The sequence below is a fragment of the Megalops cyprinoides genome, chromosome 24, assembly GCF_013368585.1.
Source record: "Megalops cyprinoides isolate fMegCyp1 chromosome 24, fMegCyp1.pri, whole genome shotgun sequence".
Classification (NCBI taxonomy): domain Eukaryota; kingdom Metazoa; phylum Chordata; class Actinopteri; order Elopiformes; family Megalopidae; genus Megalops; species Megalops cyprinoides.
This window is the reverse complement of record NC_050606.1, coordinates 22,083,421-22,104,397: the sequence shown is the minus strand read 5'-3', so window position 1 is coordinate 22,104,397 and position 20,977 is coordinate 22,083,421. Positions and strand designations below refer to the sequence as shown.

The 20,977-nt window shown below is 45.4% G+C and overlaps 1 protein-coding gene across 1 annotated transcript in view; it reads right to left on the bottom strand.

The window, feature by feature from the left end:
* Positions 1-20,977, bottom strand: part of LOC118770835 (GTP-binding protein Rheb-like) — a 45,205-nt gene that overhangs the window by 6,199 nt on the left and 18,029 nt on the right. Inside the window, exons 3-6 of the mRNA XM_036518563.1 lie at positions 9,230-9,297; positions 8,413-8,495; positions 3,716-3,772; positions 3,567-3,614 (exon numbers count right to left, since the gene is read on the bottom strand). Coding sequence (XP_036374456.1) covers positions 3,567-3,614; positions 3,716-3,772; positions 8,413-8,495; positions 9,230-9,297 — 256 coding nt within the window. The remainder of the gene's footprint in view (positions 1-3,566; positions 3,615-3,715; positions 3,773-8,412; positions 8,496-9,229; positions 9,298-20,977) is intronic.

The window sequence follows — 20,977 nt, the reverse complement described above, 5'->3', positions numbered from 1 at the left end:
TGGTAAGAGTCAGCTTCCATATTTCAAGACTGCAGAAGGCACAGCTGTCTATATGGAAACACTGCAGAAGGCAAAGTTGTCTATATGGAAAAACTGCAGAAGGCAAAGTCATCTATATGGAAAAACTGCAGAAGGCAGTGCTGTTGATCTCTAGAAAGCCTCGCAATTATATTTGCCATATCAACTAGCATCTAGCCACACAGCCCGAACACAACAGGTTACGAGAAAATCAACTTCTTTTCTCACCTCGTTTTATGGGCTATGGTAATTATAGACATGAATTAGAGGTGCATTAAAATTCTAAACAGCTTTTTGAGTACTATATTACACATGAGTAAGCCTGTACAGCAGTAGTATAGAAATTATTCCATAGAGCAGAAATCCTGTTCCAGTGTTTTTGATCACTGTGGTTGATTCTTATATTAGTTTTTCTTATAAGCAGAGCGCACTGTACTACAATATCACACTCACTTCAGTATTAAATGAATGTTATGAAAGACCACATAATTATCCCTTTGTTACACAAAAAAGACCATATGCCTGTACGAGATTTACGGCCGTCCTCTTTGGGATGGCCGGGCCCGAGCACCGGCCATGTGGCTGCGTCACAGGGTGACCCCGCTGCACTGCGCATCTAGCTCTCCTGCTCCTGTGCCACGTTCCACTGGACCTTTATCCGACAGCGATACACTGCGTTCAGGGCTCTGGCTGGTTACAGCCTGCATTAGCAATCTGCTGAATGCTTTTAAACACAGGCACGGCGCTGACAGCATACGCTGCTGCAAATAGCAAATAGCAACAGACAGCAGAAAGCCACTTTCTGTCATCTCACCTATGATTCTGATTAGCTGTCGAGTTGTGTGTATGACGTGACATTCATATAATTATGTATGTTGTGGGCTCCCGAGTGGTTCAGTCGGTAAAAGCACTCGTTCCGAGTGTAGACTGAACGCTACGGCCCGGGATCAATCCTGACTGTGTCACTAGCCGACAGTGACTGGGAGCTCACAGGCGGAACACATTGGCTTCGTTCCACCGGGGACAGGTGGGTATGTTGGCGGGGGCTTCGGTCCCATTAGCAACAGCGACCCCTGCTGGTCGGTCAGGCGCCTGCGGTCCACGTGCCAAAGCTGCATATGAAATGTCTTCCTTTCACTCATCTCTGTGCTAGCTTAGCTTGTGGACCGCAGTGCAAAAAGAAGCAGCGGCTAACATCAGGTGTCTCGGAGGAGGGCACGTGCTTGTCCACGCTCTCCCGGATTGACAGTGGTGGTTGTGCAATGGGACCGAACATCAACAAATTGGGCATTCCAAAAATTCAGGGAATTGGCCATTCAAACTTGGGGAGAAAATGGAAAAATGTATGTTGTTAAAAAGTATGTTGTTCAATATACATACATATACATATATATATATATTAAAAAATGTAATCTTACAGTTAAACACACTCGTTAGCTTTACCTGCTAGGTTGTAGCTTGCCTGGCCAACCTTTGAAACCTGTGTTGTATTGTTGGTATTCATTTATAGGTCGCTTTGGATAAAAGCATCTGCCAAATGAATGAATGTAAATGTAGATGTAATAAATAGGATAATAGCAGTGGGTTGTTTCTATGGAAGAGGTGCACACTGAAGCCAGATAGCTGACTTCAAATCCTTTTCACTACTGATCTGACAACTCTCAGCAGTTTTTTATGGTAACAGTGTGAGGTAACAGACGGTGGTCGCCCTCTACAGGAGGGGTGAAATGTTGACATTTGTATATGTGCAAATCATTGAGCAATGTTTATTTACACCAGTCCTGTTTTCCTTGAGATGGGGCTGATTCAGGTGTGCTCCACATAGCTGAATTCCTAATCAATACACAAACAATTCTGACAATAAGAAATGAAAATGGAATTTTTATGTGATAAAGGGAATAAAAATAGTATATGGACACCTTCACTAGTACCTCAGTATTAATGAAGGTGAGAGAAATGAGTGATGTTTTTACTGCATTCAACAGAACCTTGAATCATCAGGGATCATACAGACTTACATCATAACCTTTGACCTCACATAAGTCCCATGTTAAGTGATACCACTCTCTACCACTCTGTATGCAGATGAGCTTCCTGTTAAAAAGTTGTGTTGCACTACCCCCTAATGGCCCCTGGGGGGGCACGGTCATGCATCTCTTTTAAAGAGCCTCTGAGAAAGTGCTGGCTGTTGCTCATGGCAACCGAGGCCCTGCAGAGTCCCAACCCCAGACTGCTCTCCCAATGAGGCCAAAAGATCCTAGGGATCCGTGAGAGCTGGCTGGGTGAAGGGGAGCTCTGTTTACATTGGAAGATTCAAAAAGCCGATTCAGCCGCAGGAGAGAGGTATAAAGAAGATCCCCTACACGTATGTTAAACTGCATAGGGCTTGGGTCCCAAGGGGCTCAAACAGCAAGGCACTCCTCTCGAGTGTAGGCCGAGGCCTACAGCTTTGGTCTGAAACCAGCCATGTCATCTGTCGACAATAACCAGGGGCCCACAGCAGTGGAACCATTCGGTGGAACAAATTCTTGCCAATACCAGTTAGTAGGCCAGCTAGGGTCCCCTTGTCACACCTGCAACTCGTCAGGTGCCTGCTATATTTTCAGATGACATCAGAGGTGCAGGTATGTGCATATCGATTAGTCTGACATTAAGGTATTCTCTGGCTCTGGATCGAGTGTTAGATTGCATAAACTCTTATGTTTCCACAAGCAGGGCATGACATTAGCTCTGTAATGATGAGTCACTGTAGACAGATCTGCATTCACTAAGACCTTCAGGGAGGAAGTAGACATCTATCACTTATTTCATGGAGAGTGCTTCATTCATGGTGCTTTCCATGAATACTGATGAGAAAAAAAGAAAAAGAAAAAAAAAAAACACAAGCTCAAGTTTAATTTCACTTTTTCTGTTAATTACCAAGACGTTGAATACTCCACCAAACACCAGATTAGTGATTTCATGGTGAAATATTATGACTCATGCCATTTGTAACTCAAAGGTCTTGACAAAGTGAATATGTGTGTGTTTATATACATATATGTATAATATATATGCTTTGGCAATATTTACACAATGTATTTCATGATAATTTAGCTAATTTGAATTTGAATTTGAATTTTGAAATTTATTGTGCATGTTGGATTTGACAAAGAAGACAGGTTCTTCACAGGCTTGCTAAATTAAAGACCTGTCATTGCTAATGAATGCCTTACCGTCCCCCCCCCCCCCCTTTCTCCTTTTGACTTGGCACATAGACTCAAAGGCCACTCCTCTATTCAATCTGACACTCTTTGCTCTCAGCACTGCAGTCAGAGCACCCATTCATTACAAACCATTTTGCGCAAATTTCACTGAGTATCTTTGTGTTATGCCAGAAGGGGTAAAAAGCAACACTTCCTAAAATTCATCACTCAGCTGAGGACAAAAGACTCTGTGGAGCCCCGCTATTTATTGATGGAAGCCAACCCAGTCCACTGCCTTGTGCTCTGGTATACATTGTACATACACATGCTGGGTTGAATTATGCCTTATATAATTCAACCTACCGTTCCATATGCAGATCCTTCTTATTTCCCACCAGCATAATGGGTACTCTGCAGAAAGAACAGCACAGAACACATCACATCACATCGCAGGTGAACATTTTCAGTCTGAGACACAGGTGCATTTGAGGACAATCGAGGAGAATACTCACTGAACTTTCCCCACCATATCCAGCAACTTTTCGTGAATTACTTTTACTACTTCGAAACTGCAAAACAGAGGAAAAGAAAGAGGCCATTATTACGGAGCGTGCACGGGTGAGCCCCCGTCCCCTCGAAGGACGAGAGTTCTAAGTGACAAATGCTCATGTGACGTCAACGGTGGAGACCGGACGCAACCAGTCTGCTTGCCCCCGAATGTGGGTCGAGAGATAAACACAATGGCAAAGTGTACAGCTGAGAGCGCTCGCCTGATACTGAATCAGCTCTGCTTACTCAGCACCCTGCTCTCCAGTGCGTTACGTACAGCCTGGCCCGACACACATAACCGCCATCTGCTTCCCAGCAGTGCGCCCACAGTGCGCTGCAGGCACATGTTAAGTTGTAACCCGTCTCTACTTTGCTCAGAATATAGGGTGCCCCTGTCACCAGGAGCCTGTGCCTGTGGGGACACTGATGTGATTAACGTTGTTCTGCTGGGTGATGGCTCAGGTGTGCTTTTGCTTCCCACCGGCTCTCCCTTGCTGGTCCCACCTCCAGCGGTCAGCTTCAGCCTCTCTGATAGGCTGGGGAGGCAGTCATTCAAAGTTATGCTGGGACTTGACGAGGACATGAGGAGGGGGGTAACCAAAGCAGAGGAGAGATTTAGGGTGACTCCACAGGAAGGGGCTGTTCCGAGCCCGTGAGGACCACACGACCCCAGCATGGCATGAGCGGATGTGAACCCACAAACTTAACAACTACATGGTGCGAAATCCTGACAAGACACATATCTGGCTTATGGCACAAGGCCTCTCCCATGGGAAGCCATGGGTTCTCTGTCTCTTCCAAAGTATTATTCAAACATCACATTCTACTAAGCGTTAACCCTTTTCCAGCTGGGGAATAAACTGTAGTAGAGGGGCAGGGAAGGTTGAGCCTGGTGTGAATTATGGAGGGGGCGTTTAGCCAGATATACTGAGTGTGCATCATGTCAATGGCCACAGCATGGCCAATTTCCAAATCCTTGGTGCTTTTTGGCTTTGACTGGTGTCAGTTATAATACGCTCCAACACTGCCGACAGCAACGGCAAATGCTTCAAGCAAATGCTTAGTGTGTACAACCAAACACTTTCCCTGGAGCATGTGTCCTCACGGTCCCCCTGCAGGTGTCTCCTGAAGGGAGATTCAGAGGGCAGAATATTACGCCCATCCCGGTGACCTTGCGCCTCTCTCTGTGACAGATCCAGGAGAGGAGAGTCACTTCTGGTACCCCACTTCAGCAGATGGGTGAGCCGTGGGGGGGCTTCCTTTTTAACGCACAGACACTGTGAGGAATAACCTTGCTTTCAGAGATGCAGGTAACATAAAACAGGCTCTTCTGAAAAGCCTTCAGACTATTTAGGGTGTTGGCCTCTGTTCTACAATGATTAATTTAGGCTAATGCTATGTTAGCATGACATTTTTTTCCCTTCTTTCTTCACACAGTATTTTTGATTAATGTCAGATACCACAAAACTCATAATGTCACATAAGAAGTGAAATAGAAAAATTTAAGGTGCCTAAACTCATTACATGGCAGAAAGCATTTCAGACTGAATGGAGGTCTAAGGCTCTTTGTAAATACGTTTTAAAACTGGCTCCGCTTTTGAAAAACAGTGGTTCTTTTCAACGTGAAAACACAATATGATTAATTTTAATTGCTTGGGACAGGCTTCCATTAAATTTCCATTAACATAAAAATGTCCGATTTGGAGCTGAAAAGATAATGGATACTCCAGGGATTTAATGTGATGTGTGTGTGTGTGTGTGTGTGTGTGTGTGAGATTCAATTTCCTCAGTCTGCAGCCACCCACACCTTACTACATGGCTCAAATATATCCACACACCAACGAACATGCTGCAATCACAGTACGACAGAAAGACTGGATTTAGGCTCAGTGCCTGCCAATTTAAAAGCAAAAGCCCCACCCCCACACAAAAACCATCACATCACTACTGTGCTAAAACACATACAGGGTTTTCCATACCACAGAAAGACAAGGGCTCCTGTGTCGTCTGTGTGACTGTAGGGTTACCCTACAATCACACAGACGACACAGAAGCCCTTGTCGCTTTTCGCTTATGGGCTTGTGATTACTAGGTTACACAACTAATCAAAATGTTGCATCATTTGTTTCAGCAACGTGTGTCACGCTGCCTTCACTCCCATTGGTGGTCGCCGTGTCGCATCGCTCAGTATTTGCATAAAATACACTTCTAGTCTATTTTAGCCCTGCCCCGTTGGCTTTGCAACGGCCACTTCTCTCTTGTCGCTGTAAATCGCCAACTCTCATTGAAAATGAATGGCAGCCAGTCGCTTTGTCTCCCTCCTGTGTTGTCCGTGTGACTGTAGGGTTAGTGTTGTTGTGGACGCCTCGCCTGGTCAAAGCATTTTCTAATATTAAAAAAAAAAAAAAAAACACACTGTCCCAAAAAGCAGTTGACAGCGTCCTTTGTTACCATAACTTATACTAACCTAGAGTTAACATTAGGTAACAGGCTAGTTTTGCTAGCGACTGAAATAAACACAAGCACCAACCAGAAACTCTTAGGACCTGTACAGTTTTACTCCACAAATGAATATTGGTGATACAGTTTAACTGTCATGTCATATATTTCACTGTGTTCTGAATTGAACATAATACGTTTAGGATGACAGTAGAAGGAAGCTATAAACAATTAATGTATAAAACTATAGTGGTCTGGTGTATTTGACTGGCTGTTGAGCTCAGATATCAACAATCTTTAGCCAGGATTGAGGACTACACCTTTAAAATCAGATTCATTTTTAGGTCAAGACCCCACTGAAAAACAGGCTGACTGATGGTCACCTGGAAATTTCCTTCAAATAATTTCAAACCCTCAACCCCCAGAACCCAGACAGCACCTAAGCCCTCTGAAAACCTAGGGAAAACCCTGGTATCATCCCAAGACATACAGCACCTTGTATCCATCCCTGATGTACAGCCTCTTATACGCATTTAGTTTTTTGTTCAGTAAGGCCCACTGCCTGGCCTAGACATGAACCCGTCGCCTCGTTCAGCCAGGATCAGGAATAAATCAGAGCTGAAATACTGTGTAGGGTCACCCTTAAGGAGCTCTACACATGGGGAGGAGTGGGATTGCCACCACCAGGGGGGTCTCAGATACCCCCCAGCGCCCTCAAAGGACACATGGGGAACAAGGTCCACAAACCCCTGCCCAAACTTCTCCACTCCAACAACTGCCAGGGTGACCCTGTGGGAATGATGAGTCCCGGGCTTTTAGGCTGCCTCAGAAAGTCACTGCAAGTTCCTATAAATACGACCACAGCATGAGGGAGGAGAGACTTTCACAGCGGCCCTCCTGCAGAATAGATGGGGATGTTCTGAAGAACCATCAGATCACCTTACAGTCCTAGTCTTCCATGTGTACTGTGTGTAATTGTTACAGCTTATTAATTACATGGTTTTTGGAGCATGTCTGTACGTGTCTGAATATCAAAGTACTCCAAGCACACCAAGTCACTGGTCTTTACAAGTGCTGGCTTATAAATACTGGATGTTAAATACATCTCTTAACCCAATTTTTTGTTTTAATACAGAGCCTCCTTGGGTTTCCTTTGTATTTCTGTATCGTTCTACATTCACTGAAATGAAAGAGGGCCTAAAATGAAAGATTCCCCTGCTGGTGGAGACAGAGCCACTCCGACACCCGTCTCATCCTCCACCCACTTGGTAGTTTTGTTCTCACATCTCTCTCAGAGATAGGAGTGTCAGAGAGACTCTAAGGCAAACAGACTCTTCTTCCTGTGCTCTGGAAAGCGCTGATTACATCTGTCGAGTCAGAGGTGCGTTTAACGGGCGACCACGAAAAGAATCAGAAAACCGAACACGCCGTTCCATCCGGCATGGTGTGCATGCTTCCTGCAGAGCTTGGAGGCAGCTTCGTAGCAGAGAGAGCTCCGTTTCCCTCCAGGCAAAGGTGTGACATCATTGCGTGACACGTCCCCTTGGCGATGCACGTTTGACAAAAGCACACTTGACTTCTGATTCCACGGTACAAACCAGTTTGTTTTCCAATCTCCACGTGAGCCATAACAACCTTCTACGTTTTTTGAAATACTGACATTTCCACAAATTTTAGCTGAAACCGAATGTCTCACACACATACTACTTTTGAGCATCAGGCTTGTTAATAGCCCTTTATTACATTACATTACATGCATTTAGCAGACACTCTTATCCAGAGCAACTTCTAGCACAACAGAACATAAGCGTATCCATTCAAATTATATTTATAAATCTGTCCATAACATTTATGCACTGTCCTGCCCACTGTACACAGCATATTTTACTCATATATCCATATACATGTCTAAAGGAGAGATTGGCATCCTGCCCACCCACTAACTGACTGGCTCCTTTATGCAGTCCCATTTGGAGACCCTGGCTGTGAATTCTCTGGCCAACTGGAGTAAAAACATAACATGTACAATTTAAACAAGTTACATGTAAAATATGTTAAAAAAAACATATGCAAATATATTTTTCAGCGGTAAGTCATCACCTGTGTGGGTTTATCTGAGGGTGCTTTGATGTGCCTGCAGGGTAAGTACGTGTGGATCCGCACACAGGACCTCACTACCACAGCTCAAGAGCCCCAGCCCAAGCAGGAGCCAAACACTCACCTTTTACCGGATGTGACCGAGTAGACCAGGATGTAACCATTGATGTCTATGGAGTACGTCTGTGGGAAAATTGAGTATTCGTCCTGGAAGAGGAGGGAAGTTTGAAGCAAGTGATACGAACAAGGGGGACATTATTATCAGCGCCAACTTCAGGCTAAAGGCTGCAGGTTCGATTCCCAGATGAGGCGCTGTTTGAGCAAGGTAATTACCCTTAATTGCTTTGGCGAACATCAAGCCGTAATACGGCAATTATGTAAAACAAAGAAGCCATTTAAGCTTAGATAAAGGCGTTTGCTAAGCAAGTAATGTTGTAGTTCCACACAGTAAATGTAATATAAATTCAGCATATTCTGATTGTATTACTGTTAATACTGCACACTGGCACAGCAAATAAGTGGCCTTAAATTGCCACTATGGAGCCATGGTATTACTGCTGCTGTTTAGCATTAGCATATAGACCAGTTTCATACAGGCATGACATGCTGCCTAATAGAGAAAAGCACCATCCATTAAACTTATTAAACCCAAGGTTAAGTCTGGAGGTATGCCCACCCCCATAGCCACGCAATGCTAATGCAGGAGGCAGGAAGGAAAAGCTATCTTCCCCATTAGCCTGACTGCTACGCGTAATATATTGTATATTTGATGTATTTGTTATTGCACGGTATTGCATAATTATATGTTATGTTAGGTGATATATATCACAGATGTACATCGAGCCCCATATGTCTAGACATTCCTGCAGCCTCCCTCGTCTGTCCCCCACAATGTTGCAGAAATGTTGCTGAAGCATTGAGTCCCATGCTGCCCCCCTTACCTGTCCGGCTGTGTCTACGAGCTGCAGGTGGTACTCCTGTCCGTTGACCGTGATCATTTTGGTAAATGCTGTGGGAGAGAGGGAGGAGAGGTGGTGATGATGGTATGGCCCTCCCCTCCAGCACTAGGGTGGAGTGGTTACTGTAGAGATACCCCACTCACTGTGAGAAGTGTGAGGTCAGAGTGCTATCAACAGTCATCCTCCGCTTTATCAGGTCTATGTCTGTATGTGTATGTATCCTATGTAAGACTCTGGCGCAAATGTATTATTTATATGTAGTTATAGAACATTCTCATGATCCAATGTCATCATATTTGCATATACTTATACACGTAAGTATAACACGTGCAAGAGAAAGATGTGCATATATTTGCAAAAATGTCCTTACACGTGCAGCTTTCTTTTCACACGTATCACTTCTTTCATGGGGACCATTTCCACATTTTCTCACACAGGCTCACACTTTTCACACACATACACACCCAGGAGAACAGAGCAGATTCAAGCGCTTAATCACCTCTGCCCACATGCTACTGAATGACCAGGACGGACACACACACACACACACACAGATGCACAGACGCACGCACACACACAGAGCAGTGAGATGGCAGAGTGAGCAAAGCTAACCTGTGGAAGGCCACTAACACGACTGAAGGCCCTGGTGGGGTCAGTTCTGTCAGAACTGCACTGTCTGATGCAGCTCTCCTCATAAAAGCCAGACCCCTTCTGAGCATGTGTCAGTCTTGAATGGAACGTGAATGGAACTGCTGTGTCTTTAATTACAGCCAACAAGTGGTTTGGCAAGAGGCCACATGTGAGCCGGGGAGTCCCTCTTATCCTGGGTGACACAGTACACATTACTTACATTTAATATATGCTCAGGGGGATTCCTTATGGTTTTTTGTTGTACTCTACCTCACTTGTAAGTCTCTTTACTTACAAATGTAAATGCAAAACCGAACCAGCAAGCTTCTGGGCACGTTAATGTCAGTGCTCCGCCTCCTTAGCTGTCGTGCTTTTGGTTTCCTTGTGTTTTTCCTGCCCCGCTCCCCGCCCGGTCTCCGCCCGCCTGATTGCCTGCACACCTGCTTTCCATCCCCTCGTCAGCCTTGCCCTATATGTTCCCTGCTTTTCCCTGTCCGGTTGCTAGTTCGTCACAGTGTTTTTCGCCTGTTTCGTCCCCGCCGTTTGCGTTATGCTTCTGTCTGCCTGTTTCCCGTTTTTCGACCCTGCTCGTACCCTGACCTCGTTTTTGCCTGCCTCCTTGCCTCGTTCGCTTGATTGCCTGCCTGTCCGGTTCCCCGACCTTGCCTGCTCCGATTTCCCGATCCTCGCTCTGTCCACGGACTGCCTCCCGGTTTTCGACCCTGCTTGTTTTCGGATTAGTGATCTGCCTGACGATTCCGTTAAAGACGCTCGGAACCCGACGCTCCCGTGGTCCGCGCCTGAGTCCCTGCCTGAGCCACGACAGTTAACCTCTTCCCTAACACCCACAGCCAAACAAGCGAAAGAAGGGGAAAGACTGACCCGAATCTGAGCCGAGGTTTTTTTTTTTGTTTTTTTTTGGGAGGTCCCAATGTCTTTAGTCAAATGGGTGCTACATATGATGGAGTTTACACTGCCCAATTCAAAAACACGAAAACCAGAAAAATGGGCACAACCTCCGATTCCAAAGAACGTATGAGACTCCTTCACATTGCTGACTTTAAACAGCATTAGGGTACCCATCAAAAATGGCTTCAATACCACAAGGGGTGAATATGATGAGATCTCTACACAGAGATTTCTACAGATTGGCAGCACTGGTGGAAATGCTTTCCTGTCCTCTCTTCTCCAGCGCTGAAGCCCTGAAGAGATTTCTTGGTTAAACTCTCAGACAGACGTGCTAAGATGCTGGTGCACTGGGCTTGGAGTGCTGCACTTTGCCGCTCTCCCGCCATTAACTGCAAAAACCAATTAGCCCCAAAAGTGCGTCACACAGCAAGTCCCTCACCGCCTTGCTGGGGATTTGCAGTTCAGCACAAAAGCCCCACATCACAGGAAACCAAGCGGCCCGATTGATTAGTTTTGTTTCTCTGAGTGGGGCGTGGGGTGCGGTGAGTGCTCCCTGAGGTGGCACGACATGACTCACCCCCCTCCAGGCACGAGGACTTGGCAGCAACAGATGAGGGCAATCAACCAATCTCACTGGCAATCAGCACAGAGAGGGATCTCTGTGGGGACAGCATGGGGGGGGGGGGGGTGTTTGTGGCTCCTGCAGGTTCTACCTATCCATTCATTTCTGGGTTACCTACAGTATTCATTTCACTACATGACGGAAGGCCATTCCTAATTAGTATGTGTAGTATATGCTCTAGCTTGACTGATACATGCAGATATAGCCATATAAACTGTCTCCTGAAGATGGCTGTGGGCTTAATTTCACCTTGAAGTATTCACTGTGTAATCACAGAGGTCATTTCAGATGTTTGTCTCAGTAGACGATAAGGGATGGTGTAATCCTATGACAATAACCAATACTGTAGGCAAGCCCAGGGATGCTGAGGAATCTCAGGTTACAAGCCCACCAGCATATTTACTCTGCAACATGATTTTCCTTTTCTCTCTCCCTTGTGTGTCTAGACACACTACGCTGCTTTCCTATTGGTTCACTCCGGCATCCGTTGTAAGGCGAGTCAACTGGTGCCACCTGTATTGACCACGGAACCTGCGGTCAATACTCTGCATGGCCATGGAATGCATATGCTTGTTTCCATCTGATGCGGGCCAGGGGAGAAGGCCAAAATGCCATGATTAAGTCAATTATTTGTTTTCGAGAGTGTGATTTCCCTCAAAGTTCACTATCTGATGCGAATCGATTCGATGGCCAGGCGCTGAACTGTGAAATCACCAATGCAAGAACAGGCGAGGCACATGATTCACGGTGGAACCTCCTAAAAGCCAAATGCCGGGAGCTGGTGAGGCCAGTGCTGACAATGCGTTCAGCAGCAGCGAGATGCACTGCAGCTTCCATTATGGCAGGCTGTCAGAAACCGTGCATTTCCAATGGTCTTCAGATGATACAGCAGTATGTCACGGCACCTTCCATCAAAAAGGTGGCCTAACACTCAAAGCCAATTTTTTATTAACTCTGATCATAGTATCTTGCTTGTGTGCTTGATGAATACCAAACTGACTCCTTTAGTAAATATGGACAAGGTATAATTAATGCACTCACATGCTTGGCTAACATTTGTAGTACTGCACTTAACTTACAGTACAATAACAATACAAAATATTAGCTCAACAAGAAATACTACCACTTTCTCAAGGCTTACATTAAGCTGTTGGCTTTGTGATATACCCTCTCCTGACAAACTCACAGAGCCTTCTAAAAACAAGAGCACTCCACTGAGTGTGGCTTAAGATAAAATGCTTAATATAAACATTATATACTCTTTCAAAATCATTTGGGAATCCCAACAGCCCCAGAAGTACAGTGAAAGAAATCACAAAACCTCCTTTGAATAGAAGTCCAGTTCCACTTGCTTGAAGTATTTTGAAGCTAATGCTAACATCTTGCCAATGGATGGGGAAATGATGCACAGCTACCCACTCTGAACACAGTTACAAGCCGTACTTAATTACCTAAATCTGTTTTGCAGAGTGGTGATCCCAAAGTACTGCACCAAACACCATGAATAGGAAAACAGCACATTTTACCTTGCGCTACAGCTGGGAATTATCTCAAGCGAGTGCAAGTCAAGCTAAGGTCAGATCCTTTACCTTAAAAACACTTTGGGGAGAAGAAACTTCATTTTAAGCATCCCATGTCGGCCTGCTGCTACGGCCTGCTCACAGGTATATGTTTGTGGCAGAATTAATGCAGCTGTGAACTCCTGAAAGGGAACTCCACAAACAAAATATAAGTTGATATTTCACTTTATAATACTGTTCCTTAACTTGAAAACTGACAATTTAGTTGTAATTTAATATCACATCTTGAAATGAACCAGGTAACCAATCTGTTGTGTTCCTGTAGGACTGGCCAGAGCCCATGCAGGCTTGTGTTATCTGGGAATGAACAAACAGCGCAGGGCCCATCTGTATCATTTAAATATCAGAGATTCTGTGCTGCTTCACCTCCAGGTGATGCAGATAAAAGGAGGTGCTTTAGCTCTGGAATTCTGGGTTCACACAAAACAAAGACTGAATGATTTCAACAAAAAGACCTGCACATGACATTACGGTTCTTATTTTTTCCAGCAGAGCTGCCCTCTGACAGACACCTTTCTGCCAGATGAGTGGTAGCCTCTCTCTGCAGGTGATCTGAGTAAGAGCACCTCCCGCCTTCTCTCTCCCAGTCTGTGTGTTCACGGCTGCTGCTCGAGACCACAGCCAGCCATCAGTCTTGCTGACAGGAAGTCCCAGGCTCTCCAATGAAGGGCAGGCTGGCACAAGGGGCGCCGTCTGCGGCCCCCGACCCACGTCTGGACCCCGCCCCGTCAGGAAAACCACAGACGGGAGCTCTCAGCCACACACCCCATGATGGTCCATTCACAGAGATAAGCAGTTTTACTGAAGCAGCAGATGCCCTTATACGGGCGAGCTCCATTTTCACATCCCTGTCATCCCGCAGCCCACTTACATGGCTGAATTAATGCCTCTTACCCTGGCCAGTGAAGGCAGAGCTCCTCACTGTGCTCTACCCACAGCAAATCATGCATCTAATTATCATTCAACTGCACTTTAGCTCTAACAAGCTAATTACATTCCTTGCCCAGTCACAGTCAGACAGAATCAAACTTGGCAGTTCTTTGCATTCAGAAAAATATCAACTACAAGTTCAACCACTGAAAGGGTCACAAACAGGAAGTTTTTTTGTAAAAATTGTTGGATAAGCAAACTTCTCTACCTTGAAGCAGAGCAAGCTGCTACTTTCAACCAGGTCTGACGTAATACAATAGGAGATTCGGGGCTGCAGTGTAGCATAGTGGTAAGGAGCAGGGCTCATAAATGAAAGGTTGATGGGTCGATTCCACACTGGGGCAATAATTCACTCTGGATAAGAATGTCTGCTTTATGCCAACAACATAATGCAATGTGATGTAATATGAAAAAAGAGATACTGATTTACTACATAAAGGCCATGGTGAGACTCCTGTGAGGTCGCTGTCTCTTTTAGCCAATCAGAACTGCTGTATCGAGGGCAGGGACTCTTGATGAAATCTGGCTGACTGTATGCTTGCTCTGGTAGACCTGAATCAGTTCCACACTGTGTTACACTGTTCCTGCAGAGCCTTTACAGGACTCTGAAGGGTAACAACACTCAGAAGGTGCTGTGACTGTCTGCAACCACTTAAGCCCATCTTTAGTCTTCAACTGAATGCTACTGCTAACAAGCCTTACAGCAACAACAGCCTCTTTCACAAAGCTTTTACTAAAGGCAAAAAATTGTTAAAAATTGTTACTTACTGTATGCACTTTTGTAAGTCCCTTTGCATAAAAGCATCTGCTAAATAAATAAATGTAAATGTAAATGTTAACTTGACATTTAATTGATTTGAAGAAAGAGGAGTTGTGGGCATGATGATGCTTACCAGCACACTGCTGTAATACTCCAGTATCTCTCAATGAAGCAGAGTGAAAAAACTGCATTAGTAAAGTCAAACACTGGGTGAATATGCTTTCAAAAATATGAACAATGCTTTAAATTTTCCTCCACAGCCTGCCATCAGACCAAATGAACAATGAGATGAACAGATTGCCTGAAGTTGGTCGGTGTAAAAGTGAGCACCCCCAACTCCTCTCTCTGCTGCAGCTCCACAATTCTTCATCCTTCCATCCACCCCTCCTTATTTCTTTGGGGTGGATCATCTTTCATCTTCATTACTCTCATTTCTTACTCTTCTCCAGTCTTATCCTCTCCTTCTCTCCACAGAGTTGTGCATTAGCTGGACCCTGCTTTATTGTAGTGCTGATAGTGCTAATGCTAAGCTATTAGCACTGCTGCTGCTAACAATGAGTACAGTGATGGGAGAGGCCTGTGTGGACAGCAGGTGAGACCAGAACTCAGGTCAACTGATGCGTATGTTATCTGGATGGGCTGAGAATGAACACAGATCAAGGACTGCTCGATTATGGCAAAAATCATAATCATGATTATTTTGGTCAATATTGAGATCACGATTATTTAACACGAATACTCACTGACTCTGGAAAGATCACGCATGAAGTTTTAAAAAACTTGTCTTTTTAACAGTGGATTTTCTTGAACTATATATGTTTAAATATATAACTATTTACAATAATGAATCACCAACACAGGGCAATTGTTCCCCAAGTGTCTCCTTCTCACGCTGGCTTATGGAGTCAATACTCTCCTACAGCCTCTCCTCAAATGAAGGAACCCGGGTCCTTAAATAGTGTTAGCCCCACCCTGGCCTAACTCATTACCTGGGTCAAAATATTAAAATCAGTTACAGAAATAAAGCACAGAATTATGACAGTAATCAATCTGCTGATGCAATAAAAGCATTTCATCCACAACCCCACGTTTCCTTTAAAATAAACACGCTGCAGGATAAAATTGACATTGGCAGCACAAACTCCCCCTTTCACGTTTCAACAAATGGAAACTACGCTACCCATAGTTCTAAATAATTCCCATGACTAAGGTACGCACTCCTTTTGCCTGTGTGTTCTCGGCAGCAGTTGTAACTCACAGATGAGTCATTTAAACTTTTAATTACAATGATCACATTTTGTCTAAAGTGAAAATCTTAGTTACGTGGATGTTGTATTGGCTAACACGATTGCTTGTTTTTGTGTGCACCCACGTTATAGATTTACAAAATCCGAACAACAACAACCAAACAATGCTGTACATTGTCATAACAATATCTTCTCTCCTTTTACAGGACTGACCACAACACAGCTAGCCAGGATGATTTGCACCAAAGAAATAAACAGACGCAATTGAAAACTGAGTCCGTGTATTCTTTTACAACTGAGCAAATAAATCTACTGCTGCACTCCCCTGCTTCCTCATAGCGAGGTGGTCTGTGCGGAGAATTCTTCCTCTGTCCCAATATAATTCAACTGAAAAACAAAAAAATAAATGTAAAAAAAAGAGATTAATAATAAATAAGTAAATAACAAATAATCGTTTCATCTCGATTGTCTTGTTTTCCTAATCATTGGAAGCCAAAATTGTAACTGAAAATAAAATTCGATTATTCGCCCAGCCCTACGCAGAGCATCCGTATCACTCAGAGATTTGAGAATCTGTGCTGCTGATTCACCTCTGGGTGACACAGATAAAAGCAGGCAGTGCTTTAGCTACTAGCACTGCTGCTGCTAATGAGCACAGTGATGGGGGAGGCGTGTGTGGACAGCAGGTGCGCCCAGAGCCCAGTCATCCGTAACCGCGTCACCAGCTCATCCTACCTCATCTCCTTTCTATCGGTCAGGGACACAGGGAGGGCCCCTGCGGGCCCCAGCGTCCCAGCAACGCCTCCCCTGACCTCAGATAACCCCTGGGGCTACAGAACGAGCGACGGGGCGCTCCTCCACCAAGCGAGCTCCGGCTACGCGGTCGGCGGTGGCTGTGTGTGGGCGTTTCGGCAGTGCTTCTGCGGGAGGGGAGAGGAGGGGGGGGGGCTCCCCCAGGCCCTGTCAGATCGGGTTAGCACTGCTGATGTTTCAGCGTACTCCAGCGAGACGCTGCTGCTATTTATAGCCGGTGAGAGACTGCAGAGCGTGGCAGGCGGGGGGTGGCAATGCACTCCTGGTACAGGCAGATGAGTATCAGCACACAGGCCTCCCAGCACCTTCACCTGGGGGATCGTGGTTGCTCACTGCTGAGGTGCTGGGGGCAGGGAGGTGCAGGAGGTGGGCCACTCCAGACTGGTGATGGAGGGGATTGGGGGGGGGGTTTGGCAGGGACATAAGGTCACCTGGCCCGGGACAGCCACAGATCTAGCCACAGCCTGTGAGTGAAGATCACACTCTCACCACTCTCTTTTAACATGCCCCCTCTGGTGCTTCATGTGGTGCATCAACCAGGCTCTGCCCACTGTCTCAGTGATCACATGATCACAGCTCAGCCTCCCTTTTCACTCTCACACCCAGCTGTCCTGTGCTTTTCATGCCGATCCATTTGGTACAGCCAAACACCGGCCCATCCCTGACTGTGTCCACGTTCAACGCCTCCAAAACCCTACGCTCTTCAGACACCCCCTAAGCCCAGGCTGCCTTGAAACAGTAAGCCGTATGTTTGCCAAATTCTGAGCCTGCCAAACCTAACAGTGTAATTTCCCATTGTAACACACTCAGCATTAATGCGTTCCACGTATGCAAACCTTCCAAATGACAGCAGATCCACATCTCTGCTGGCTAGGGTAAATCTCTCTCAGAACAACCACAATAAGCCACTTATCTCCAAACGTTCTTGATGCCTTGTCGTATGTCTCGTTTTGTCAGACATTGTTAAGGAATACCCAGGGCTTCCCCTGATTTGGTATTTGTGAGCCTCAGTAATTTGACAATCTTGTCACAAATACACAGTGGTGAGTACCCATCTCACAGCACAACGGAAAATAACCTGAGGGAGCGTATCAGTGGCGCACACGCGTCGAGCATGCACGTTCACAGCAGGGGGCGAAGCTTAATCTGTCTGAATCTCTCATTTGCCTCTGCTCATCTTTGATGTTTATTCCTCCACAGAACGCTTCCCTTTTTCTTGCTGGAAGAACCACCCGTGGCTCCGAACACAAACAACAAAGCAGCCAAACTCAAAAAAAGGGGTCAAGAGGCAATTTAAGAGACATCAAACGCTTGTTAGCTTCTTGTCGGCGTCCTCACACACTCTAATTTGCTTAGCTGATTCACGTGTGTTCAACCATTCATGAGCGTTCAGTTATTGAAAAACCCTGTGCATGCTGGGATACTTCAGAGATCTGAGCCTGTCCTATGACTCCCCGAGAGCTCTTCCTTTTGTAGTCATGCTGGAAGTCATGACTTTTTAAGTTGTTAATATGAGGACTGTAGCGCTGCTGAAGGGGCGTTTTATCTAACCAGAAGGCTGCATGTCTGAATCTCAGATGGGGTGCAACTATTGGGTACCTTTTTGCAAGGTTATGTGGATGAGTGGATCATTTGTATAAATGTAAACCTCTTAATTCATCTTTGAGATGAATTCATGTAATACTATCAAATGACATATAAGTGGAAGACTATACAGAAACCTTACTCAAGCCAAATGAGAGGTCAAAGCTGACAATCTGCATAGCTATCCCATCAGCCCCTGCGGCGCTGAGAGGCCTCTGAGCTCCTATTCTGCACTAGCAAAAGCAGCTGAACTGAAACACTGACAAACAACCATGACCATGATGTGACAGAGGACCAGTAGGTCTATAAACGCTTTGGGTAACACAATATAAACTGATAATGATGCTAACCCAGGTCTCAAGAAACCCACCTCTATCCCCTGAAATTACCTAAAGATACAAGCTTTCAACCACAAAATGACTTCCATCCTGCTTTTACTCCATTCCTTTGCCTTCTAAGCATCTTTCTCTTTCCATTAACCACTCTGATGGCACCTGTTACATTAAAACCTTGAATCAGGGGTGACATGGATTTATATTCAAACAGGAACATTAATGACACAATCAAATCTCAGCAGCAGAGGGATAACTAGTCGCATGCCCCTGCTGTGGCATTTCAGTGTGTTCTGTGTCCGACCATTTAGACACCATTAAGAGCAATACAAATCAATAAACAGATGCAAATGATACTGACTTGCTAGTCCCACAGTTTACATTTACTCATTTAGCAGACGCTCTAGTACTGAGTAAAGGCACATAAGCGCCCATAAGGCTACATGACTAGCAGACAGAGCATACAGAAGGGGGGTGTTACTGTAAACACACACAAAGACACATACAAATACACACACACACACACACAAGCACACACACACACACACACACACACACACACACACACACACACACACAAGCACACACACACACACACACACACACACACAAGCACACACACAAGCACACACACAAGCACACACACACACACACACACACACACACACACACACACAAGCACAAAAGGAGCACAGAATGCCCCCGTCAGAGCCAAAGGCAGGGCAGACTCCGTACTCTCTGCTCTGACTGAATGCAGTGAAATTGCTTCTATATCTGACATGATCACACTCTGACTGGAGCGCATCATAGTTAATTCCATTATTTACATAACCAGATTGCAATGCAGGGATCATTGAGAAATGATATATGAAAATGTGAATTCTAGTGCTGCTGCTCTATGATATCGTTTGGATTGTTCCCCATTCATAACTGCCCACAGAAGCTTTTGTGAGATAAAAAAAAAAATCAGAACCCTGAAAATCTCATTCGTGTGAGAACAGACGTCAAGTGTATCACAGCTACCAGTCCACAGTGTGTGTCTGTGTGTGTGTGTGTGCGTGCGTGCGTGCAGTTTTCCTGTGTGTGTAGGTATGTGTGTGCGTGAATCTGTGGTGTATGAAAATGGAGAGGATTCCAGAAATACACCTGGCAGAATTCCCCACACATGACGGATACCTGGTTTCCGTGCCAACGCTGCCCTGTGGTGCGCGGCGCACAGAGTGATCACGACTCACTCCGGCACGCCTCTCCAGCATGTCACAGGTTTGCACCCCACTGGACTCGGACTTTATCACACCACACCTTTTCATTCCAGCCCAGCACTTAAAGGAGTTCTCCTTTCCTCAGGCCAACGCGCCTCCCATTCAGATAGCCGATTATCAGCAGAGTTACGGCACTTCCTTACTTTCACAGTTCACCTCCATTACGCTGTCTGTGTCTGCACTATAACTTCCATCACTTTATCATTATCGTACGGGCGGCAGTGTAGCATAGTGGTTAAGGAGCAGGATTCGTAACCGAAAGGCTGCTGGTTCAATCCCCGCTGGGATACTGCTGCTGTACCCTTGGGCAAGGTAAATATCAGTAAATATCAGTAAATATCCAGCTGTATAAATGGATAACATTGTAAAGAATTGTAACCTATGTAAGCAATGTAACACAGCTTCAGTTTATTTGCCAGGGTAAACAGTTTTCAAAGACAGCTTATTTTACAGCAAGAGCAAGACAATTCAGCTATATTCAGAAGTGAGAACAGCTGATAATGCTGACCTTCTTAACCCATTAAGACCGGATGCGCCGTATAAGTCGTTCTCCCTTTAAGACCGGCTGCAACGTCGGAGTCTTTCTACCTTTAAAGCCGGATGCGACGTGTACGACTTTCATGTGATGTCATCGTTTTCAAGACACGTGGCCCGTGAAATGTATAGTGATTCGCTGACATACACATGGGGGCCGCGAAATGCATTGTGGGAAATGTTGTTTGTTTTGGTTTTTAGCGCTATTAGCTTCCGGAAAAGTTTTTGAAGTTTCGCGCAGCAAAATGGCTGATGATCTGAGCGAGAGGAGCAATACTGAAGCTGAACACAGCATTAATTTGGATGAGTACGACAATGACACTGATGATTTAGACTGAAACAGAGCGCCTGCTGACCCACTTGACAAGGCTCAGTGGATGTTTCATGATGAGTTGGATCTCGGGGAGGAGTTCGTTGGATTCCAAGATGACTGGAAAATGGGGGAAGTCAAGGAGTGGCACTGACATTCCTACCAGGGTTGGACACATTGAGTGTTTTGGAAAGCGTGTTCGTCGACATTTTCAGTG